This window comes from Macaca mulatta, chromosome 2, assembly GCF_049350105.2.
Source record: "Macaca mulatta isolate MMU2019108-1 chromosome 2, T2T-MMU8v2.0, whole genome shotgun sequence".
NCBI classification, from domain to species: Eukaryota; Metazoa; Chordata; class Mammalia; order Primates; family Cercopithecidae; genus Macaca; species Macaca mulatta.
In genome coordinates, this window is record NC_133407.1 from 43,975,306 (window position 1) to 43,998,766 (window position 23,461).

Consider the following 23,461-nt stretch of genomic DNA (forward strand, 5'->3'; position numbering starts at 1 on the left):
TTTGGGCAAGTTTCTGATTTTTGAAAAGAGCATAGATGTTTGGGCAAGTTTCTGATTTTTGAAAAAAGCATAGAGGTAGGCGCTATAGTAAATAGTTTACATACATTACTAATCTACGTAAAAATTATCTAAAGTACTTATTTTCCCTGTTTTGCTAGAACATAACCAGAATTGTTCTCCTTTTCAAATGGAATACTGAAAAGAAATGGAAACATGAAATAACTTGCCCAAGGTCACATACCTACTTAATGCTGAAGCCCAAATTTGAATTAAAGTCTGTAATCCCAAAGACCAAGCTATTTTACATTATTTCATGTTGGCAAATAAGTATATTAATATTTCTGTATTTAAATTTTATAATAGCCTTTTTCATTGATAGCTAGATAAATCACTTAAGAATTTATTTGCTACATGCTGAGGTTTTTTGGTAGCTTTTTTGGTTTAAGTGTAGCTTTTGATTTTTGCACGTTTAAGATTTGTTTTTTAGTGTAAGCACTTCGTTTTTGTTCACTTACACTGATTAATATTTATCGTGTCCATTGTATATCATATCAGGAAAAATGAGACAGGCCTAGAAAATGCACATTTGCTCTAATAGTAATTTATGAAACCAACTCTTTAACCAGGTTGGACTATGAACTTATCTCAGTTTCCTGAAGGAATTTCCTGACTTTTCTAAAAGAAGTCAAAATACGACAGTATCAGCAATATTGTTTAGATACTGACCTATGGGATGGGTTAGGATGGTGGCCTGCTAAGGTGTAAGGAATAGGGTTTTGGGGTTTAAGCAGACTTTTCCCTTGAAGTGAGATGATGTCATTACAGGAAGAGGTACAGTTGATAAACAAGATACGTTATTCTTTTTTTTTTTTTTTTTTTGGTAGACAAAATGTCACTGTGTCACCCAGGTTTGAGTGCAGCCACATGATCATAGCTCACTGCAACCTTGAACTCCAAGGCTCAATTAATCCTCCTGCCCCAGCCTCCTAAGTAGCTGGGACTATGGGCTCAGGCCACTATGCCCAGCTAATTTTTTAATTTTTAGTAGAGACATAGTCTCTGGTTCCCCAGGCTGGTCTCAAACTCCTGGGCTCAAGCGATTCTCCCACCTCGGCCTCCCAGAATGCTGTAGGATTACAGGCGTGAGCCACCACACCTGGTCAAATAGGACATTTTCGAGTTAAATGAAATAGTAACAATTGCTGTGGGTTGCTTTAGACTGTTTCCCCATGCTCTTCTGGAATACTTTGTTGAAAAAATTTGAGAAATAGTGGATGTGAAAAAAGTAGTTACATAGGAAGCTCTGAATTCTTGTCCCAGCTTCTATGCGCAGCTGGCCAGAATCTCTCAGTAGCTCTGGTTTCTCATCTTTTAAAATGAGGAAAAATTGGACTGACTAATCTTTAAGGTTCATTCAGCTCTTAAAAATTTATGATTTTTGCTTACTTGATTCCCAGGCTGGGATTTATAGCTGGCAGCTAATGTTTGGAACATTGTCAGCTTCTTTGTCCACATGATGTTTCACACTCATATGTGTGGACTGTTTTGAATAGATTAATAATGCTATTGTTTCTTTGTAGTATTCATGTTAAATCTTTTTTGCTTGTTTCTCACTGTATCCTTTTTATATTCATCCTGGATGCCACCTCTTTACTGCTTCTTCACCTTCTCCTCCTTCTTACATCTATCCTTCGTTTTATCTGTTTAGCTTACAACTGATACTTCTCTTTTGTTATATTGTGTCTTTTTACATTCAAAGACTGTAAAGTCTTATAATTAACGTGCATGATTTGGGCCATATTAGAAGTTTGATGTTACTATAATGAGACTGGTTTCAATAAGCTACACATTAGAAGCTACTCCTTTTTTATCCTGAGCTTACACTTACAGACTGATAAATGGGATGTGCTCAGTTATAATTAGAAGAGTGTAAAGATATCAATAATGTTTAAGTAAAATGATTTTATTTCTTTCCTAAACAGAAGTTGTAAGAACAAGACTACGTGAAGAGGGAACAAAATACAGATCTTTTTTTCAGACACTAGCTTTGCTCGTTCAAGAAGAAGGTTATGGGTCTCTTTACCGTGGTCTGACAACTCATCTAGTGAGACAGATTCCAAACACAGCCATTATGATGGCCACCTATGAATTGGTGGTTTACCTACTCAATGGATAGCAGCATGAGGGCTGCTGTACTACAAAAAAAGAAGACCAAAAGATGACAGTGGACCATGGAATATGGAAGCCAGCATGGCAGACAGAAGAAAAATAGTTTGGGAACATGTAACTATTATAAGTGGAAGTTTTGTTGTAGGAATTACAGTGATCACACCACATTTCTTGGCCTTTCAGTAATGTGGAGAAAAAAAAAAAAAACCTCAGAACCTCCAAGGAAATGCCTTTAGAAGCACTCCTCTCTCAAAATTGCCATTCTCTCTACCATGTCCACCAGACACAGTTGGGTTTTGTTGATTTATGGCAGTCTTTTAAACAAAGCCATCTTTAATTTTACATACTGTATTGTAACTATCCAAAGATAGTATTGGCAGTCATAAATCTATAACTTCCGGCTTTTGTTTAATTCCAGTAAAATCACAACAATGACAATGAGATCGTCAGTATTATTTTCACATTTCCCTGAGAGGACCTGGCACAATATTTTATATTTAATTATTTGCAGTAGTCACTGTTTTTGACAACCAATGAAATAGCGTCTAAATATCTTGTATATTTTTTAGCATCAAAATGTTTCAGTTTCCACTGCTAACAGGTGCTTGATGTTTAGCCTAATGTGGATATTTAAATTGTTAACATACCAAACACACACGGTAATAGTTTGGGACAAAATAACTAGTAAATTGTTGATTCTTGGCTATTTCGCTGACTGCGGCATGTCCTCATGTCTTCTTTAATTTTGTGGTACATGAATGAATGCATTTATCTTTCAGTGACTTACTAGTTATGAACTTGAATTATCACCTGTTTGTCATACTTAAGTATCATTTACATAAAGTATAAAACATTTTTCACTTTTGAATCTTTCCCTACTTTCACATTAAGAATTTGAACTTTTGAGTTTTTTCCAGGTCTATATATGATAGATTACATTTATTTTGTAGAGAAAATAGTAATTTAAAGTTTTGCCATTTTAAGGTGATGTTAATATTTGGGACAGTATAAATATTACAGACAAGGGCCTCGTTGCTATCTGCTTTAGCAGGTAGTGACATTAATTAACTTCTAGTTTTGTGTAAATAAACAAACTGCTTTTGACAAGAAATTTATTCTGTCCTAGTTTCCTGAGTGGTAAATCATAGAAAGATTCAAGTTCATTTGGGTTAAATGTGCTAACAGGATGTAGCTTTTAAATTTTGCTATTGAGTCAGCTGTACCTTTTAATATTTTAAATGTGTTACATGTATGGCCCTTATAAAGATGTTTGCTCTAATTCTTTTAAAAGACTTCGCCTATGCTATTCTGATGTATAAAAACTGCCACGATTGGACGCCAATGTGTGGTACTCATTTCAGTACCTGAACTGTACATTTTGTGCAATGGCTTTATCTAAAAGAATGACTCTTTGTGAAAGCACTTTGTGGCCTTTTGGGGGCGGGGGTGGTGAGAGAGTAGGAGAGAATACCATGTTAAGATTTAAAAAAATTGATCATGTATTAGGCAGAAAGAGTGTTCATAACATTTTTCTGGGTTTTAAGTATGTTGTTTTGGAGATCCTTAATATAAATGTTTTAGGTATTCTGTGTACCCTGTTGTGCCCCCAACGTTATAGATACTGCAGCGTGTCATCGCAAGCTTTCTCTGCTGTCACCAATGAAACATAGTGCCCTGTTAAATTCCCCCATTTTAACTTCCTTGTGGTCAACAGTAACTGGATGTTTTTGAGGTGCTCAATTGGAATAAAAATATTCCAATCTATTTGGAGACCAAAGGCAAAATCAGCTTTCTTACCTTTGGAATTATTCGTACCTTTCATGGTAAATTTCAGCTTTGACACATATTATGAGGAACATACCAAAAACGGGTTCGTAATAAATCTGTAGAGAAGGTCTGAATCTATCATGTTTGCCTTTTCAGGTGCCATTTCTACTGCCTAATACAGTGCCATTTGCCTTGTGAAGACCCATAAACATTCATTGTGTTGAATGTAAGGTAGAGACTCTCCCTAGTCTTACTGATCTCAGTACCCCACAAATGATTAAGAATGATATGAAAACCAGCAGCTAAGGAACATCTTATTATTTAGTTGTAGCATATTCATAACAAGTGTCCTTCAAGGATGAACATATATTCTCATTCTATTTGTATTTATCAAGTAAAACTTGTGTTGACCTTTAGTGCATTATATTCAGCTTTTGAAAGTATTATGTATGTACTGGAAAGAAAAGAAATCTTTAGAGTCTTGGACATTGTTTATTTGTGCAACAACTAGAAAGGAGCAATGAGGTTTATTTCAGATGTATTTTTCCCTAAGCACAATCTGCCATAGTTTATGTATGACAGAGATAATTCAGAAAAGAAAACTATATATAAAAGTTGTATATAAAGTTTGTCTCTGAAATATTTCTTTGAAGTTTTTAAAAAATTGACTCATGTTTAAAAACAAAAACATTCAAAGCATTGGACTTTTTTTTCATCTGTTTATCATGACTTTTTTATTTCTGGTGTAGAGGTAGTCCACATTGTTTAGATTGTATGTACTTTTAAATTTCAAAATTCAAATCTGAAGAATTAGCAGTTGCGATTTCGGGATACCATGCAGTGCTTTTAATCCCAAGAAAAAAAATCTGTCACCGAAAGTTGGCTTGATTCTCATTATGTAACTTTGTAGAACCATCCTTTCTAGATGGGTCCCCCACAGTGGATTTGTAACTTTGAAGTCAGGATAGAATATCATTAGATTATCTGTGGAATAGCGTTACTATATTAGGACCAGCAGAATTTGGGTTGGTAAAAATAATGTTTATTACTGGATTACAAACATTTCAGCATTTTAAGATTGGTTTTAAATCACTAAAAATATTTATTCAGATTTGAAGGATTTAAGTGCTAAAAATCAATCCATTTCTTGCTCTTCAAGAATTGTCCATGCCTGCCTTTTGTTGTTTACATGCTCTTCTGCCCAGACTGTTAGTAATCTAGGGACCCTCTTTGGAACTGATGAATACAGTTCAGCCTTTTCTTCTCAAATATCTAATGACTTTAACATTCCTAAGAATATAGGTATTTCTGAATGATTTAAATTTGAGGGATTTTAATACATAAAATACAGTGTACAAACTTTCTGCCCACTCAGATCTCTTCTCCATCATGTGCTTACATATCCCATTAACCTACACACTGATTTTTATGCTACTCCTTGTAGAAACAAAATTCTAGTTTGACTCAGTTTTTGTGTTTATAAACTTTTGGAATGTATACCCCCGTGTATGTGAACAATTAGGACCTATCAGTCATAGCTAAATAGTGAACCTCAAAAGTGTTAACTTTGGACTATTCATGTGAGGTTTGGTATCTTGCATTTATGTACATGGCTGTAAATTATGTGCATTTACTCTGTATTTATGTTACCTAGCTGACTTTTACTTGAATTGTTCAAATTTTAAAAATTAAAATACGCTTATGAAAATATGGTGACTTTTTCTATAATACATCAACATTTTATTAAGAATATAGTCACACTTTTTTGGATTATCCTATGTGTGGAACAAAAATCTATTGCCATTTTCAGGTTAAGTATTAGGCTCGTTTGATTCAGTCAGCAAACCTTATCTTGAGCACTTGGTATCTATTAGACTAGTGATGTCTAAAAGAACCAAAAGGTCAAGTAATCCAACTCCCTCATAGTATAGAAAGAAATCTTGCGTATCTTCCACAGGTTTATTGACTTTTATCCAAAGCTTTTCATGTTTTCATTTCAGCCTTTGTGAAAGTTGATATGAAAAATATAGAGGTGAGAACTTGTTAGAATAACCAAATGAATCCACATATATTAGATCGAAATACAGATGACACAGATAAAATGCTATGTAGTGCCCACTTGCTTTATATTTTGTCTATTAGGTTTTCCTGAATTGTAGTTAACATCAAACACTGTCCAGTCTTGTAGGTGAAGAAACCAGAACAAAATATCTTTTGTGTTTCGACATTAACATAAATCTGAAATTGTTGGCTTTAATAGTACTCTGCACTGAAGGCACTGGCAAAATAATGGTTAAGATTGAGCACAAGCGTTGCAAGTTGTGTGTGTGTGTGTTTATTACTGAACATTGGGAGCCGTGATAGAGGAAGTAATTTGTGAGTTCATGATTTCTTAAGGTTCTAGTGTAACATCTATACAACTGATAAAACTCAGGCAAGCAAAATGTAATTAAATGTCCCCCCCCCCTTTTTTTTGATAGGGAGTTTCACTCTTATCGCCTATGCTGGAGTGCAATGACGTGATCTCGGGTCACTGCAACCTCTGCCTCCCAGGTTCAAGCGATTCTCCTGCCTCAGCCTGACTTCCCTTTTGTTTATTTTCACACTGTATAGACCAGCTGACTGCCTTAATATGTATTGAATCAATTCAAGGTTTATGTATATAGAGTGTTGTTTATACAGTGGTTTCATGTGATTTCTTAATAGCCCATAGATCCAATAACATACAGAGGAATATTAGTCACAACTGGACTCTTGTAACTTGAGTGCTCTGAATCTTAGTCCTGTGTTTTTTTATTTACTACACTAGGTTATTCATCAGCACTTGACGCTAGGATGATGTTTTAGAAACTTCATTTGAAAGGAAAGATGGATAGAAGTTGGCTCTGAATGAAACATTAGGAAGTAATCAGAAACAGAGTTGAATACATAAGAACGGTATGAACTGTCTTAGAAGCTAATGTATATAGACCTTAGATGATATCCTGAGGCCAGTGGGGAACCTCTCGAAGTTTTTTTCTCCCAAAGAATGATTGGCAACATCCTAGAAAATCAGACTTAACAGATACTAGTTTGTCTTATGTAAGTTGCTCTTAATCATACTGTCTATGAGCTTCAGGAGTGTCAGCATGATCTGTGTTCTCTGAAACTATTAATTCTTTTAGCAAAATCTGGTTGCATGGAGAAAATGGCATTTTTAAACTTTGAAACGGATACAAATTTTACAGGCTGATACGGGGAGGGGCATTCTTTGTTAAAGGTCAAAGTGTTTCAGCCCAAGTAGGGAAAAATAACCCATTTTCTTTTGTTCTTACCTCCTAGGAATTGACTCAAAAGGTGTAAATTTCTTGAGATTTTAAAACCAGGGGTAGACCACGATTCCAAACCTAATCTAACTCAGGAGCTTATCAAATGCAACCAAACAATTTACTACTAGACCCCTGATTCTCTGTTTCCAGGTCCCCTACCTGCTCTTCCAATGCACTACAGAATTCTTCCTTGAGTCTTTCATTGTCAAGGATAAACAGCCCTAACATTCTTCAACCATTACTTCTGAATCTTAACTTTTAAGGTTCTCTAATATGATCAATCTCCTTAGTATGAACTTAACTGAGGTGTTTTAGAGGCCCAGACTATTTGATCTATACCTTCCTAAATTAGATACTGATTCTTAGGGTGTGTTTTTTTTGTTTTCCTAACTTGCAAAAATTTTACTGGAGCAATTGGACATCAATATGAATTAAAATGAAGCATTATTTCACCCCCTTGATCCAATCCCCTCCCACCAGAACCCCCACTTCCGACACTGGATATTACATTTCAATATGAGATTTGGGCAGCGACACATCCAAACTGTCACTGTACATTTAAGATGTGTTCATGTTAAGCATTTTTAACTTAATAATGCAAAATAAAAGCATAAACTAGGTACTTATCTCTTTAAAGTGCTTCACCCAGAAGACAGCAAAGAGATAAGAGAACTATATGGAAGAAAAGTTAGGTATCGTGGAGAATGGGATGAGCATGTCTAATGTACTTCTGATCGGAGTTCTAGAGTAAACGGAGAGGATGGAGAAGAGACAATATTTTAAAAGGTAATTGGAGGCCAGGCACGGTGGCTCGCGCCTATAATCCTAGCACTTTGGGAGGCTGAGGCAGGCGGATCACTTGTGGTCAGGAGTTCGAGACTAGCCTGGCCAACATGGTGAAACCCGGTCTCTACTAAAAATACAAAAACTAGCCAGGTGTGGTGGCAGGCCCCTGTAATCCCAGCTACTTGGGAGGCTGAGGCAGGAGGATCGCTTGACCTCGTGAGGCGGAGGTTGCAGTGAGCCAAGATTGCACCACTGCACTCCAGCCTAGGCAGCAAAGGGAGACTCAGTCTCAAAAAAAAAAAGTAATTGGAAAACTTCCAGCATTGATGATAAACATGAATCCATAGCTCCATGAATCACAATGCATTCTAAATAAGATTAAAACATGCCTATAAACATTGTAGTGAAATGGAAGAATATGAAAACAAAGTGAAGATACTGATTTCTGCTACCTGGATGATGGGTTAGGAATGACGGTGAAATAAATTTCAGAAAAATTAAAACAGTTTGCCACTAGCAGCAGCTCAAGCTCACCAAAGGAAATCCTGTTCTATACCACTGTAGGATGACTATAGTTAGCAATAATAGATAGTTTCAAATAGCTAGAAGGAGGAATATTAAATGTTTCCAAAACAAATGATAAGTGTATGAGATTATGGATATGCTAATTACCCTCATCTGATTACTATACATTGCATGTAACAAAACATCACTATGTAGCCCTTGAATATTTTTTAAAATTAAATTTTTTAAGATGTCAGAAAACCAGAAAGGATGTACTTTAGGCAGAAGAAATGTGATATCAGAAGAACTAAGATGGAAGAAAAAAAGGCAAACAAAACAGGTGGGCAAGTGCAAAAGGTGATTTACCATATAAAAAGTAATAAGTAAAATATACACAATAGGCTGAGTGCAGTGGCTCACGCCTGTAATCCTAGCACTTTGGGAGGCTGAGGCGAGAGGATCACCTGAGATCAGGAGTTCGAGATCAGCCTGGCCAACATGGTGAAACGTCATCTCTTCTAAAAATACAAAAATTAGCCGGGCATGGTGGCACATGCCTGTAATCCCAGCTACTTAGGAGGCTGAGGCAGGAGAATTGCTTGAACCCAGGAGATGGAGGTTGCATTGAGCCAAGATCACACCACTGCACTCCAGCCTGGACCACAGAGCAAGACTCTGTCTCGGGAAAAAAAAATACATACACACACACACACACACACACATATATATACACACATACACACACATATATATGTATACACACAATATAGTCTATGACAATTTTATGAAAGTAAAGAGGGAGAGAAATGGAGTTAAAGTGTTCTACAAAGCATTGTGTTATCCAGGAAGAAGATGAAGACTAATTTTAATTTTTGTTAAGTATACATATTGTAATAAGTAGGGTAACCATAAAAGAACATAAATAGTGTAACTAGTATACTTGTAGAAGGAGAAAACATGAAATAATTCTTTTTTAAAAATCAGTTCAAAGGAAGGCCAGAAAGGAGAAACCATGAAATTACACAGTTTTAAATCCAAATCTATCAGTACCATTGACTCTTGAACAACACAGGTTTGAACTGCAAGGGTTTGCTAATAATACACAGACTGTTTTCAGTAAGTATATTGAAACGTTTTTTGGAGATTTGTAACAATTTGGGGGGAAAAAAACCCTCACAAACTGTGTAGCCTAGAGGTAACAAAAAAATTAAGAAAAAGTTTCATGTGTGTTCCATGACAGAGCCATATATGCAGACACAGAAGGAGCCTAGAAATCAAAGAATGAGGCAAACAAGTCCAGTTTGTCAGTATAGGGTAATTGGTTTAGAGAACTTACCAACAGAAGCATGGTCTTGGGCCGCTGCAAGACAGGTAGAGCTTTGCTGTTACCCTCAGCCCCAGGGCTTTATACCATCGAAAAAGGGAGTACATGATCTGTGCAAAACAGTTAGAGGCCACCCTCCAGAAGAGGTGAGAATCCTGTGTGCATCATAGCCTATAATTTGTGCAATAACATTAAGGTTGCTTTGATCTAAAGGCAAGATTTAGTGAGTACATGCTCTTACTTTAAGGATAGTAAATAAAGTAGAAATCAGGAGGGATTCATGAGACTGGGGTCAATCATAAGTCAACACGATGGATTACCATCCAAGATGGCGTCACTTTTGTCTCCACAGTATGTGATGAATGCATAAAATAATTGTAGATACTACTTTATCATTTACTACCATGGAATATATACAAATCTATTTTGAAAAGTCAAAATTTATCAAAATTTATGCTCACAAACAAACCATACATGGTGCCATTTGCAGTCCAGAGCAATGTAAGCAAATGTAAACAGGCAGTATTATAACCATACAAAATTAACTAGTACATACTTTACTACTGTAATAATTTTATAGCCACCTCTTGTTGCTATTGTGGTAAGCCCAAGTATTGCAAGTATCCATTGAAAATGCCATGTGACATGACGCTAATCATGTCAGATGAGCAGTTCCTGTCTCCAGTAAATTGTTCATTGCAGTAAAAAGTGGTGTCTCTTGCTTCTCAGGTATTTTTTGTAGTGTTTAGTGCAATACCATAAACCTTGAGTAACACCATTAGACTCATGCAAAATACAACTATAAGTGTTGGAAGTGCTCCCAAGAAGCAAAGAAACGCATGACATTACAAGAAAGAGTTTAATTGCTTGATGTGTGCTATAGATTGAGGTCCGCAGCTGCATTGGCCTGCCATTCAAGATAAATTAATCTAGCTAAGGACCATTATACAAAAAGAAAAATTTGTGAAGCCATGGCTGTGGCTACACCAGCAGGTGTGAAAACCTGGCACTTTTTTCTGAACTACTTTTTTATCTCATTGCAAATGCAGCTTTTATGTGAGGCAGGATGGCTATTAAAAAGGCATTACCTATAGACTAATATGATTTGAGAAAAGGTGAAGTCATTATATGGCAACTTAAAAGAAAAGAGGGGGGTCTAAAGCTGGAGAATGTAATGCCAGCAAAGGATGGTTTGATAACTTTGGAAGATATTTGGCTTTAAAACTGTCAAGATATCAGAAGACACAGCTTCTGCCAACCGAGAGACAGCACACACATTCCCAGAAACCATTAGGAAAATCATTGAGGAGAAAGGATAGCTGCCTACACAGGTTTTTGTTTCGTATTGTTTTCATTTTTGTTTTTTAGAGAGTGGGTCTTGCTTTGTCACTTAGGCTGGAGTGCGATGGTGCCATCATGGCTCACTGTAACTTTGAACTTCTGGGCTCAAGCAATTCTCTCACCTCAGCCTTTCAAGTATTAGGACCATAGGTACACATGACCAGGCCTGGCTAAGTTTTTTTCTTTTGTTTTTTTGTAGAGACAGGGTCTTGCTATGTAACCCAGGCTTTGAACAGGTTTTTAATGCAGACCAAAGTGCCCTATTCTGTGGGGGGGAAATTCCACAAAAGACATTAATTAGTAAGGAAGGGAAGTGAGCACCAGAATTTAAGGCTGGAAGGGGTAGGCTAACTCTACTGATGTGTGCAAATGTAGTCAGGTTTATGATCAGGACTGTCCTTACCTATAAAAGCTGCTAACCCCCAAGCCTTAAAGGGAAACGTTAAAAATCAGCTGCCAGTCTTTTGGCTGTACAACAAGAAGGCCTGGACAAGAAGAGCCCTTTTTCTGAATTGGTCCCATCAGTGCTCTGTCCCTGAATTCAGGAAGTACCTTGTCAATAAGGGACTGTCTTTTTTCGTTTTATCTTTTTTTTTTTTTTTTTTTTTTTTTTTAAAGTTCTGGGATACATGTGCAGAACGTGCAGGTTTGTTACATAGGTATACATGTGCCATGGTGGTTTGCTGCATCTGTCAACCCATCATCTAGGTTTTAAGCTCCACATGCATTAGGTATTTGTCCTAATGTTCTGCCTCCCCTTGCCCCCCACTCCCCAGGGACTGCCTTTTAAAGCTCTTATGATATTGGATAATGCCTCTGGGCACCATGAGTTCAACTCCATGAATTCAATACCAAGGGTATCAAAGTGGTCTACTTGCCCCAAACACGATGTCTCTAAATCAGCCACTGACCACCAGATCATCAGAGATCTGGGGGTCATAAGGTTTGAGGTTAATTAAACACAGTATTCTGTGGAAGGGATTGTCAATGCTGTGGAAGAGAACCCTGAGAGAGAGAACATCATGAAAGTCTGGAAGGATTACACTATTGAAAATGCCATTGCTGTTGCCATATTCTTAGATTGTTTCAGGTATTTGGGCCCTATGACATATTTTTTATAGACATCAAGTTTCCAAGACAATCTAATTAAGACAATCCATTTAGATTGTCTTATTACTTGAAACAGGAAATTCCTGCTGGAGAAAACTGTGTCCAGATCTTGTGCATGAATTCGGAGGCTTCATGACAGAGCCAATCACAGATACCATGAAATATACTGTGGCTGTGGGCAAAACAGATAAGGGCTGAAGAGTTTTAAGATACAGATCTTGGAGAAATTCAAGAGCCAATAGACACCATGCCAGAGGAATTAAGAGAAGGTGACTTGACAGAGATAAGTGCTTCCAAACCAGCGCCAGATGATAAGGATGAAGATGTAGAGGAGGCAGTGACAGAAAACAACTTGACATTAAGCAATCTGGCAGAAGGATTCTGATTATTCAAGACTACTTTTGACTTCTTTTACAACATGGAACATTCTATGATATCAGCAATGAAGCCAAAGCAAAAGGTGAAAGGAGAATTTGTACCTGATATAGTTAGGATATTTGTGTCCTCCAAATCACAATTTAATCGCTAGTGTTGAAGGTGAGGCCTAATGAGAGGTGTTTGGGAAATAGAGGCCCTTCCCTCATGAATGACTTGGTGCCCTCCCCGCAGCAACGACTGAGTTCTCATTTCATTACATCATGAGAGCTGGTTGTTTAAAAGAGTGTGGCATCCCTCACCTTGCTTTCTCTTGCGCACTCGCTCTCTCGCTCTCTCTCTCTCTCTCTCTCTCTCTCTCTCTCGCTCTTACCATGTGACACACTGTCCCCGCTTTCCCTTCGACCACAATTGGAAGTTTCCTGAGGCCCTCACCAGAAGCAGATGCTGGTTCCATGCTTCCTGTACAGTCTGCAGGACCATAAACATATGAACCTTGTTTTTTTTATAGATTACACAGCTCAGGTATTCCTTTACAGGAACACAAAATGGACTAAGTGTCATACAGAAACATTTTTAGAGAAGTGAAAAAGCAAATATGCCAGACAGAAATTATGATGTACTTCTATAGAGTTTATACTGAGTGTGCCAGTCTCTCCTGCTTCCCCTTTCATTCCCCTTCTTGTGCCTCTGACACCTGAGACAAGAGGGGCAAGACCAGCCCCTCTTCTTTCTCCTCCTCCTCATACTCAACATCAAAATGACAAGGATAAAGACCTTTATGTTGATCTGCTTTCACTTAATTGTAAATTTATTTTCTCTTCCTTATGATTTTCTTTTCTCTTACTTTATTTTAAAAATACAGTATATAATATTTAACATATGAAATGTGTGTTAATCAACTGTTTATGTTATTGGTAAGTCTTCTAGTCAACAATAGATTATAAGTACTTTAGTTTGGGGGAGTCAAAAGTTACACGTGGATGTTTAACTGTGTCGGGGGTCGGTGCCCCTAACCTCAACATTGTTCAAGGGCCAAACTATAGGTACATTAAGTGGGAATGGACCAAATGTTCTGATTTAAAGATTATCAGACAGGATTTTGAAACTACAACAACCAACAAACTATTTGTAAGAGACATGGCTAAAACCTAAAGGTATGCTAAAGTTGAAAATAAAGGAATGAAGAGGATAAGTTGTGAAAACATTACCCAAAGGAAAACAGTCATATTACTCTCAAATAAAACTCACTTTAGGGCAAGAAAGCATTACTAAAATTCAAGAAGGTTACCTCATGATACATAAAAGATTTATTTCACTAAAGATATAATTATTAAAAATTTTCATATATTTAAAAAATTTCCACAGTATATAGAGTCAAAAGTGAGATAGAAAAGAACCATAAGAATTGAAAGAACCACAAGAAGAACCTCAACCACAAGAATTGAAAGAACCTCAACAAATTCCAAAGTATTATAATTATACAGAGGTTTGTTCTCTGACCACAATACAACTAAGCTGGAAATCAACAAGGAGATAATTGAAGAACCATATGTTTTGAAATTGAAGGACCACATATGTTTGCAAATTGAAGAACCACATATGTTTGGAAATTAAGACATTCTTCTAGATGATCCATAGGTCAGATAACTCAAGTGAAACAAATACTTTGAACTGAATGATAGTAAAAATTCTAAATGTCAAAACTGGTGAGATGCAGCTTGTATTAGGGTTCTCCAGAGAAACAGGACCAATGGTATATATTAGGAAAGTGGTTCACATGATTATGGAGACTGATTGATTCACATGATTATGGAGACCCAGGAGAGGCAGTGCTGGAGTTCCAGTTCAAAGGCTGGCATGCATGAGGCCCAGCAAGAGCTCATGTTTCCGCCTGAGTCTGAAGGCAGGGAAAAACAAACATTCCAATTTGATGGCAGTCAGGCAGGTGGAGTGTTCTTACTTTGCCTTTTATTCAGGCCTTCAACTGATTGGATGAGGCCCACCCACATTAGGAAGGCCAGTTTGCTTTACTCAGTCTACGGATCTAAATGTTAATCTCAGCCAGGCGTGGTGGCTTATGTCTGTAATCCCAGCACTTTGGGAGGCCAAGGTGGGCAGATCACTTGAGGAGGAGTTTGAGACCAGCCTGGCCAACGCGGTGAAACCCCATCTCTACTAAAAATATAAAAAAGTTAGCTGGACGTGATGGTGCACACCTGTAGTCTCACTACTCAGGAGGCTGAGGCTGGAGAATCGCTTGAACCCAGAAGGTGGAAGTTGCAGTGAGCCAATATTGTACCACTGCACTCCAGCCTGGGTGACAAAGTGAGACTCCATCTGAAAAATACATAAATGTGAATCTCATCCAAAACACCCTCACAAACACACCCAGAATAATTTTTGGCCAAATATCTGGGCACACCCTGTGGCCCAGTCAAGGTTAACCATGAGGCAGCTTAAGTAGTCTTCAGAAAAACAATTTAAAATTTAAGTCTGCATATTAGAAAAGGAAAAAGGGTGAAAATTAATGAGATGAGTATTATTTAGTTAGGGCTAGTTAGAGTACAGTAGTTTAGAGACATAAATGCATAGTGGTTCAACATGGTAGATATTTATTTCTTCCTCATTTAGTAGTCTTGGACAGAGGAACAAGTGTTCTTCTCCAGCAGCCTTTCAGGGACTCGGCTGCCTGAGGCTCTGCTGTTCTCCACATGTGCCTTCTAAGGTTGCACTGGGGCTGTGGTTCTCAAACTTTAGCATGTATCCAAAACACCTGGAGGGACGTTTAAACACTGATTGCTGGGTGTTACCCCCAGAGTTTGATTTAGGAGGTCCAAGGGTATGGCCCATGAATTTGCATTTCTAATAGGTTCATGGGTGCTGCTGCTGCTATTGGTTCAAGGACCACACTTTAGATTATCTATCTCTAAGTCAGCTGAAAAGAGAATGATCGTAGGGGAGCATATAACTTCTGCTCACATTTTACTGGCTAGAAACCAGTCAGATGGCCACACCTACTGGCAAGGGAGGCTGGCAAATACCCAGTAGCTGTTGTCTCATGAAGAAAAGGAAACAATTGTTACTGCTGTGTCTTCCAAATGGTGACTTTCTATTTCCACATTCCTTCTATATTTATTCATTGGAATTCTATTATAAGGAAGAATGGTGTCTTCACCCAATTTATTTATTTATGCAATTATTTATTACTTTCTTTATAGAGATGTGGTCTCACTATATTGCCCAGGTTGGTCTTGGCCTCAAGTGACCCTTGAGCCCATCTCACCTCAGGCTCCCAAAGTGCTAGGATTACAGACGTGAACCACTACACCCAGCCCAATTATTTATTTATACCACTACGGTGGTTATTCGATTTATTCTATGTGTAATAATCTACTGATTTTTTAAATGTTATATTATTATTTATTTATTTAGAGACAGGGTCTCATTTCTGTCACCCAGGCTGGAGAGCAGGGGCATAATTATGGCTCACTGCAGCCTGGATCCCCTAGGCTCACGTGATCCAGAGTCCTGCCTCAGCCTCCCGAGTAGCTGGGACTACAGGCGCCCCCTACCATGCCCAGATAATTTTTTGTAATTTTTTTTTTAGTACAGACGGGGTTTTGCCGTGTTAGCCAGGATGGTCTCGATCTCCTGACCTTGTGATCTGCCCGCCTCGGCCTCCCAAAGTGCTAGGATTACAGGCGAGAGCCACCGCGCCCAGCCTAATCTACTGATTATTACTTGATCTTTTGTTCAAATTGTTCCAGAGTTAGCCACTGGGATCTACTTCAAGTTTTCTTCTGTCTCATTTTAACATACCTTCACTATTTTTGTGTGTTTTCTTTCTTTCTGGCACCGCAAGATGTTTCACATTCATCTTGTACTTGCCTATTCCAGCCATGGAATCAGACATTTCTCCAAGCATCACTAGTTGCTTTCGTTGGAGGATGCTGTTTAGAAACAATATCTAAGCACCAGGTGTAATCATTGTTCATGGTGTACCATGGCTTCTAGGCCGTCTCAGCAACAGAACCAATATATACACATACATGTATATATCTATATCTATAGCCATATATCTATATGTATATAGCTGTATATCTAGTACCATGAGTTCATACTAATACATTCTATTCTAAACCAGCACCACAGTGTTCACTCTAACAGTCTCCTTTCCTTTATTTGTAACTTCTTTCTCTGACAGTGAGAAACCTGGCTCTCATTGTTCATGGTGAGTCCTAGAATACACAGAAAGCCATTTAAAAATTGTGAATTTCACTTCTCTGAAAAACAAATTTACAAAGTAGAGTACAATATTGTATACTTTATAGTCAAAACACTGTTTTCCAAAGTTACTTAGAATTGTTCTTCCTTCTCTGCCCTCTTCAGTTTGGTCACATTGAGCACCCATTTTATTTATTTATTTTCTTCAACATTTATTTATTTATTTATGGAGACAGAATCTCACTCTGTCACCCAGGTTGGAGTGCAGTGGTGCAATCTCCGCTCACTGCAAGCTCTGCCTCCCGGGTTCATACCATTCTCCTGCCTCAGCCTTCCGAGTAGCTGGGACTACAGGCGCCCGCCACCACGCCTGGCTAATTTTTTTGTAATTTTAGTAGAGACAGGTTTCACTGTGTGAGCTGTGATGGTCTCGATCTCCTGACCTTGTGATCTGCCCTCCTCGGCCTCCCAAAGTGCTGGAATTACAGGCGTGAGCCACGGCGCCCAGCCTAGCTTTTATTTTAAGTTCAGGGATACATGAGCAGGGTATGCAGGTTTGTTACATAGTTAAACATGTGCCATGGTGGTTTGCTGCACAGATCAACCCATCCCCTAAGTATTAAGCTACTAAGCCCAGCATTCATTAGCTATTCTTCCCGATGCTCTGTCTCCCTGCCCCCCACGACCAGTCCCAGTGTGTGTTGTTCCCCGCCATGTGTCCATGTGTTCTCATCATTCAGCTCCCACTTATAAGTGAGAACATGCAGAAGCACCCATTTTAAATACAGATACACAGAGAGATTAGAATTAAAGAAAAGGATGAAAAGAGATATACCATGCAAACACGAAGCATAAGAAGCTAAGTGGCTATATTAACATCACATAAAGCAGACATACTCCTAGCAAAGGCTTACATCTGAAAGTAAAAATAGACAAATCTGTAACTATTGTTGGAAATATCAACACTCCTGTCTTAATAAGTGGTAGAACAAATAGACAAAAAGTCAGTAAAGATATAGAAGATTGGAACAATAATATCAACCAACTTGATCTAATTGGCATTTATAGAATACTCCATCTAATAAAGCAAAAAGCTTTCTTTTCAATGCATATGGTACATTCACCAACATAGACTATATACTGGGTCATAAAAGAAGTCTCAATAAATGTAAAAGGATTTAAATAATACAGACATTATTTAAAGTAGAATTAAATCAGAAATTAATAGCAGAAAAATACCTGAAATATCCTTCCTAATATTCTGAAGTTAAACAGCATACTTCTAAATAATCCATGGGTCAAAGAAGAAATCACAAGATTATTTAGAAAATACTTTGAACTGAATGATCATGAAAACACCATATCAAAATTTGTGGGATGCATTTAAAGTTGTGCTTTAAAGGGAAATAAATGGCTTTAATGGTTAAAATAGAAAAGTATAAAATCAAAGATCTAAGCTCCCACCTTAAAACACTAGAAAAAGAAGAGCTAATTTATCCCTAAGTACAAAAAAGGAAATAATAAAGGTAATAAAAAAGAAATCAATAAAATAAAAAGTATAAAACATTCATGACACTGAAAGCTGATTTTTTGAAAGATTAATAAAGTTGATACAACCTTAGCTAGACTGATAAAAAGAATAAGACAGGCTGGGCATGGCGGCTCACAACTGTAATGCCAACACTTTGGGGGCCAAGGCGGGAGGATCACTTGAGCCCAGGAGTTTAAGACCATCCTAAGCATATAGTGAAACCTCATTTCTACAAAAAATTTAAAAGCTAGCTGGGCATGGTGGCATGTGACTGTAGTCCCAGCTACTTGGGAAGCTGAGGTAGAGGGATCACTTGAGTCCAAGAAAGTTGAGGCTGTAGTGAGCTGACATTGCACCACTTGTACCACTGCATTCCAGACAGAGTGAGACCCTCTCTAAAAAAATAAAAAATAAAAAAAAAATACTAAGACACAAGTTAGCAATATCATAAATAAAACAGAGACAAATACTACCAATGCTACAAATACTGAAATAATAAGATAATAAGCAAACATGAAGATCTTTATGCCAATACATGCAACAACTTAGAGGAAAAGAACAGATTTCTTGAAACGGTGATCTATCTGATGCCTTTCCCTGTCCACTGTAGTCCAGATCCACCTCTCCAATGTATTTTGGAAGATCTGAACAACACTATCAACTGGTATTCCAGTGGAAAGCTCTTCCTGAAGGAAACTTAAGAGGAAAACTGCGGCTGATCTTGAAGCTACAACTATACTCATTGCTTCCCTCTTCCCCGGGTTATTTTAGATTTCCCCCACTCTCAGGTCATGCTTATGCTGGTCTTAGTGGTTCATATGATGATGTGATGTAGACACTTATCTCTGCAGTGTCTCAATGTCTGGTCACCATAACCTTCTCAGGGCAAGTCTGCTGCACTTGCCTAGCTACCATCAAAATTGGGAAAGTGAATACCAGGAGGGATCCAGGTGGATCTTCTGGTTCCCCTTTATTCCTCCCTGCCCTCATTGTGCAGCAGAAAACCCTAAGTTTCTCCTAATGATGCCGGCCAATTCTTTTTGATAAAATGAAGACCCCTATTCTTGCCTGCTGGCCATGAAGAACTTGACATGCCTAGGTGGCAGATGCAGCTTATGATTCAAGTGGGCTCTTGGCATAAGTGTTCCTCTCTTTGGGGACCCAGACCTCTAAGTTTGCAGAGCCCGGAGTGGCAAAAAGATGAAACTCACCAGCTAGAGGTGATAATTGGAATCACCTCTTTGGACCCATGCATTCCTTCTTTTGGGAATGCAGATCCACCTAATAGTTTTTGGTTTGTATACAACATCCTGGAGGATAGTGTCCCATCTTTTTTATTCAGTGTCACCTGTGAACTGGAACTTCAGCTGTGCCTTCAGCAGGCCATTGCAAGGTTATGAGGTCCGAAGCTTTTGGGTAGTAAGTGTCATATAACCAGTAGATCTTGTGATCACAGGCCTGCTCCTACACCACCTTCTCTGGAAAGTGGGCCCCCTGGTCTGATGTGATGTGCCAATGGGTCATATTTTCTGTAAGTTCTCAGATGGAGGTGCTGTCAGGAAAGGCAAACCCATATGTAAAATATATGTCCAGTTCTGTCCAGATAAATATCTGGCCCTTCCCTAATGCAAAAGGCCAGATAGAGTCAACTTCCCACTTCCTAGCTGCCGGGACCCCTCAAGGAATGGTGTCATGTCTGGGGCTTAGCATTGGTCTCTGTTGCCGGAAGGCTGGCCACTTGGTGGCAGCAATAGCTTGATCAGCCTCTACGGGTGGAAGCCCATTCTGCTGGGCCCAGGCAGAGCCTTCATCTCTTTCTGCTGGGCCCAGGCAGGGCCTTTATCTCTGCCACTGTGGTGACTTTGTTATTGTGCCACTTGCCAGCACTAGAGTAGGCATTTAAGATTTTCAGAAGCATCAACCCAGATGACTCTGTCACATGTGCCTCATTATTTCCCAATCACAGCTCTGTCCTGGGCATAGCAGACCTGTGTTGGTTGGGAATTCAATCTTTGGAGCTGGACTGCTCTGATGATTAGATCCTAGGCCTGGTCCTTAGTCTCCTTGCCCTCCTACTGCAGAGATGAGCCCTTCTTTGTGTGCTGCTAAGGAAGCCCCCCTGGCTTTCACACTGGGCTTTTAATGACCTGCTAATCACTCAGCCATTTGTTAATTCTTTCTAGAGCTGTGATAGAGCTTAACAATAGCCACCCAATGCCAATACCTCTAGATACTAGTTTCCCCTGGTTTTTCAAATGCTTGATATGTTTTACCACTTAGTGCATTTGCCTTTGCAGTTTCAGCTATGGAATAGAAACCTTGCACCAGTTGTCTATCTCTACTTGGACCATATCTCACTCCCTTTACCTTTTTACTCCCTCTTGCCTGGAATGCTGTCATCATGCTTGAGGCCAAGCAACTTGTGACAAGGTAATCACAAGCACACAGGACGTGACTAAGCAGCAAGACAAAGAAATCATCCCAGATAGCAATGTGAAGCAACGGTACCACTCTAGGCAACCAACCTTTGATCTTACCATTATACAACAAAAATGAAACCAGCTTAAGCCACTAGAATTTTTATTTCTGCTTCAAAAATATGTAACTCATCTTAACTGTGCTGATTATCAAAATATTATACTAAGCATTTTTAAAATTTAGATGAAATTAACAAGTTCATGAGAATCACTTACCAAATTAATTAACACTGTCTTGTGAAGAGAAATTTAATCTGTGGTTTAAAATTTTCTCATAGCACACCCAGAAATCCTAGATTTTAACCATCAAGTCTCATCAACCACTTATGGAACAGATCATTGCAAATGTACATGTATTTTTCCAGAAAACAGAAAATAATAGTACACTCTCTAATTCATTATTTTGATTATTATATCTTGATTGCAAAAGCAGGCAACAAGAGGGCAGTATGAAAAATTGCACACCAATCTCATTCATGAACTTGATAGGCTCAAAACAAATGGAATTTATTGATGGCCTTTTAAAAAATATAACAAATGTATAATTAAGCTGGGTTAATCCCAGCAATACAAGGTTAGTTAACATTTAAAAAATTATCAGTGTAAATTTTTCACATCAGCAGATTAGTGAAGAAAAACCACATGATCCTCACAGGTGTGGAAAAAGCATTTAGTGAAATGTTATATTCATTTGAGATAAAACTCTTTGCAAACTAGAAATAGAAGGAGAATTATTTAACCTGATAGAAAATATCTTCAATAAACCTAGAGTAAGCATCATACTTAAAGTGATGCGTTACAGTAGTTTCTTCAAAATCAGGAACAAATCAAGAATGCCTGCTTTTATCACTTTTATTCAATATCATAATTAGGGTCCTAGCCAGAAACAATTAAAAAGGAAGAAATGAAGCTATTATGATCATCAGTATGGAAAACTGAAAAGAATCCATAGGTAAATTATTAGAATTAATATATGTTTAACAATGTTGCTGGATATATAGAAAACACTGTATTTTACAGTAGGCAAGAAACAAAATACAAATTTTAAATAATGCCTTTTTTATGCAACCACGAAAAATCATATAGCTGAACATAAAGCTCAGAAAATATAGGAAGAAAATGTGAAAAAAAATAACTCTTTTGGAAAACTTTTGAAGAAGTCCCAAATAATTGGATAGGAATTGTTATGGTTAGAAAAACTTGGTATTAGAATGATGCCAATTGTGTCTAATAGACCTATTAGTTCTACAAAATTGAAGCTCAATAACTTTTTCTTAGAATTTGTTAAAATAATTCCAAAATGTACATGGTAGAACAAAGGACTAGCATAGCCTAGATGCTTCCAAAGAAGAAGAATAGGATATAGTAACATTATTATTATAAGGTTAGAGTAATTAAGACAGTATGGTTTTGGTACAGGGATATACAACTAGAATAATGAAACAGAAGACAGAGCCCAGAAACAGAGACACACCTATGAAGAAACGTGACTGTGTCAGAGACAACATTGCAAATCAGTGAGAGATGGCTCGACCATCCAACAAAATAGTGCTGTTTCAAAGTTATCCATATGAAAAAATATATAATTAAATATTCATATCCAATTGGTGGATACCTCATACTATACTAAAAGAAGCAATTTCAGATGGATTAGCCTTAAACGTGAGAGGCTAAACTTTTACAACTGGAAGAAGAAAATATAGGAGAAAGTCTGTAAACGAGTGAGAGAAAGGGCTTTCTTAAGCAAAATATTAAAAGTACTTTAAAAAGATATTAAAAATGATTGATAAATGAGCCTACGTTAAACTTCAAAACTTTTTTCTGAAAGTACTCCAAAGAGAATGAAAAGATAATTCAAAAAACGGAAAAATATATTTTCCACACGGATGACTGATGAGAGATAGAAATAGAATATATAAAGAATATCTATGAATCAATAAGTGAAAGACAATCCAGTAAAAACCTGGCCAAAAGTCATAAGTATTTCACAGGAGAATAAAACCTGATATGCAATAAACATGTTAAAAAATGGTCATGTTAATAGTATGATAGTTAGGAAAATGCAAATTAAAATCGTAATGAAATGTCATGTTGCAACTATTAGAGGCAAAAGGTAATAATTCAGACAATATCAAATGGATGTGGAACAAAGAAATAAACATTTCTTTGTACTCTAGTTGGGAGTGTTAAGTGGTATCAGCGTTTTGGGAAAAAATCTTCACTATATTATAAAGTTGAAAATATTTATAAGGTATAAACTGGCAGTTTCACCCCTAGGCCTATAATTCCCCAGATAAATCCTGACTCCCGTGTTCTAGGAGTCACACAGCATGTTCATAGTAGCCTGGCTGAAACAGCAAAACTCTGAAAGCCTTCTGAGAGTCCATGCACAGGAGTATGAGGAAATACATCACATAAGTGAAAATGAACTACATCATCAATGTGGCTCAATCTCAGGAACTTAATTCTGAATAAGAAAAACAAGTCACAGAAGCATACCAATGACATGATTCTGTTGATGTAAAGTACAAAATCTGGCAAA

The 23,461-nt window shown here is 37.6% G+C and overlaps 1 protein-coding gene across 2 annotated transcripts in view; it reads left to right on the forward strand.

Annotated features, from left to right (window-relative positions):
• SLC25A36 (solute carrier family 25 member 36) overlaps positions 1-5,644 on the forward strand; it is a 38,453-nt gene extending 32,809 nt beyond the window's left edge. For both annotated transcript variants that reach the window (XM_015132003.3, XM_077991534.1), the window contains exon 7: positions 1,983-5,644. In XM_015132003.3, coding sequence (XP_014987489.1) covers positions 1,983-2,176 — 194 coding nt within the window. In that variant the 3' untranslated portion in view covers positions 2,177-5,644. The remainder of the gene's footprint in view (positions 1-1,982) is intronic.
• The last annotated feature ends 17,817 nt before the right edge of the window (positions 5,645-23,461 follow it).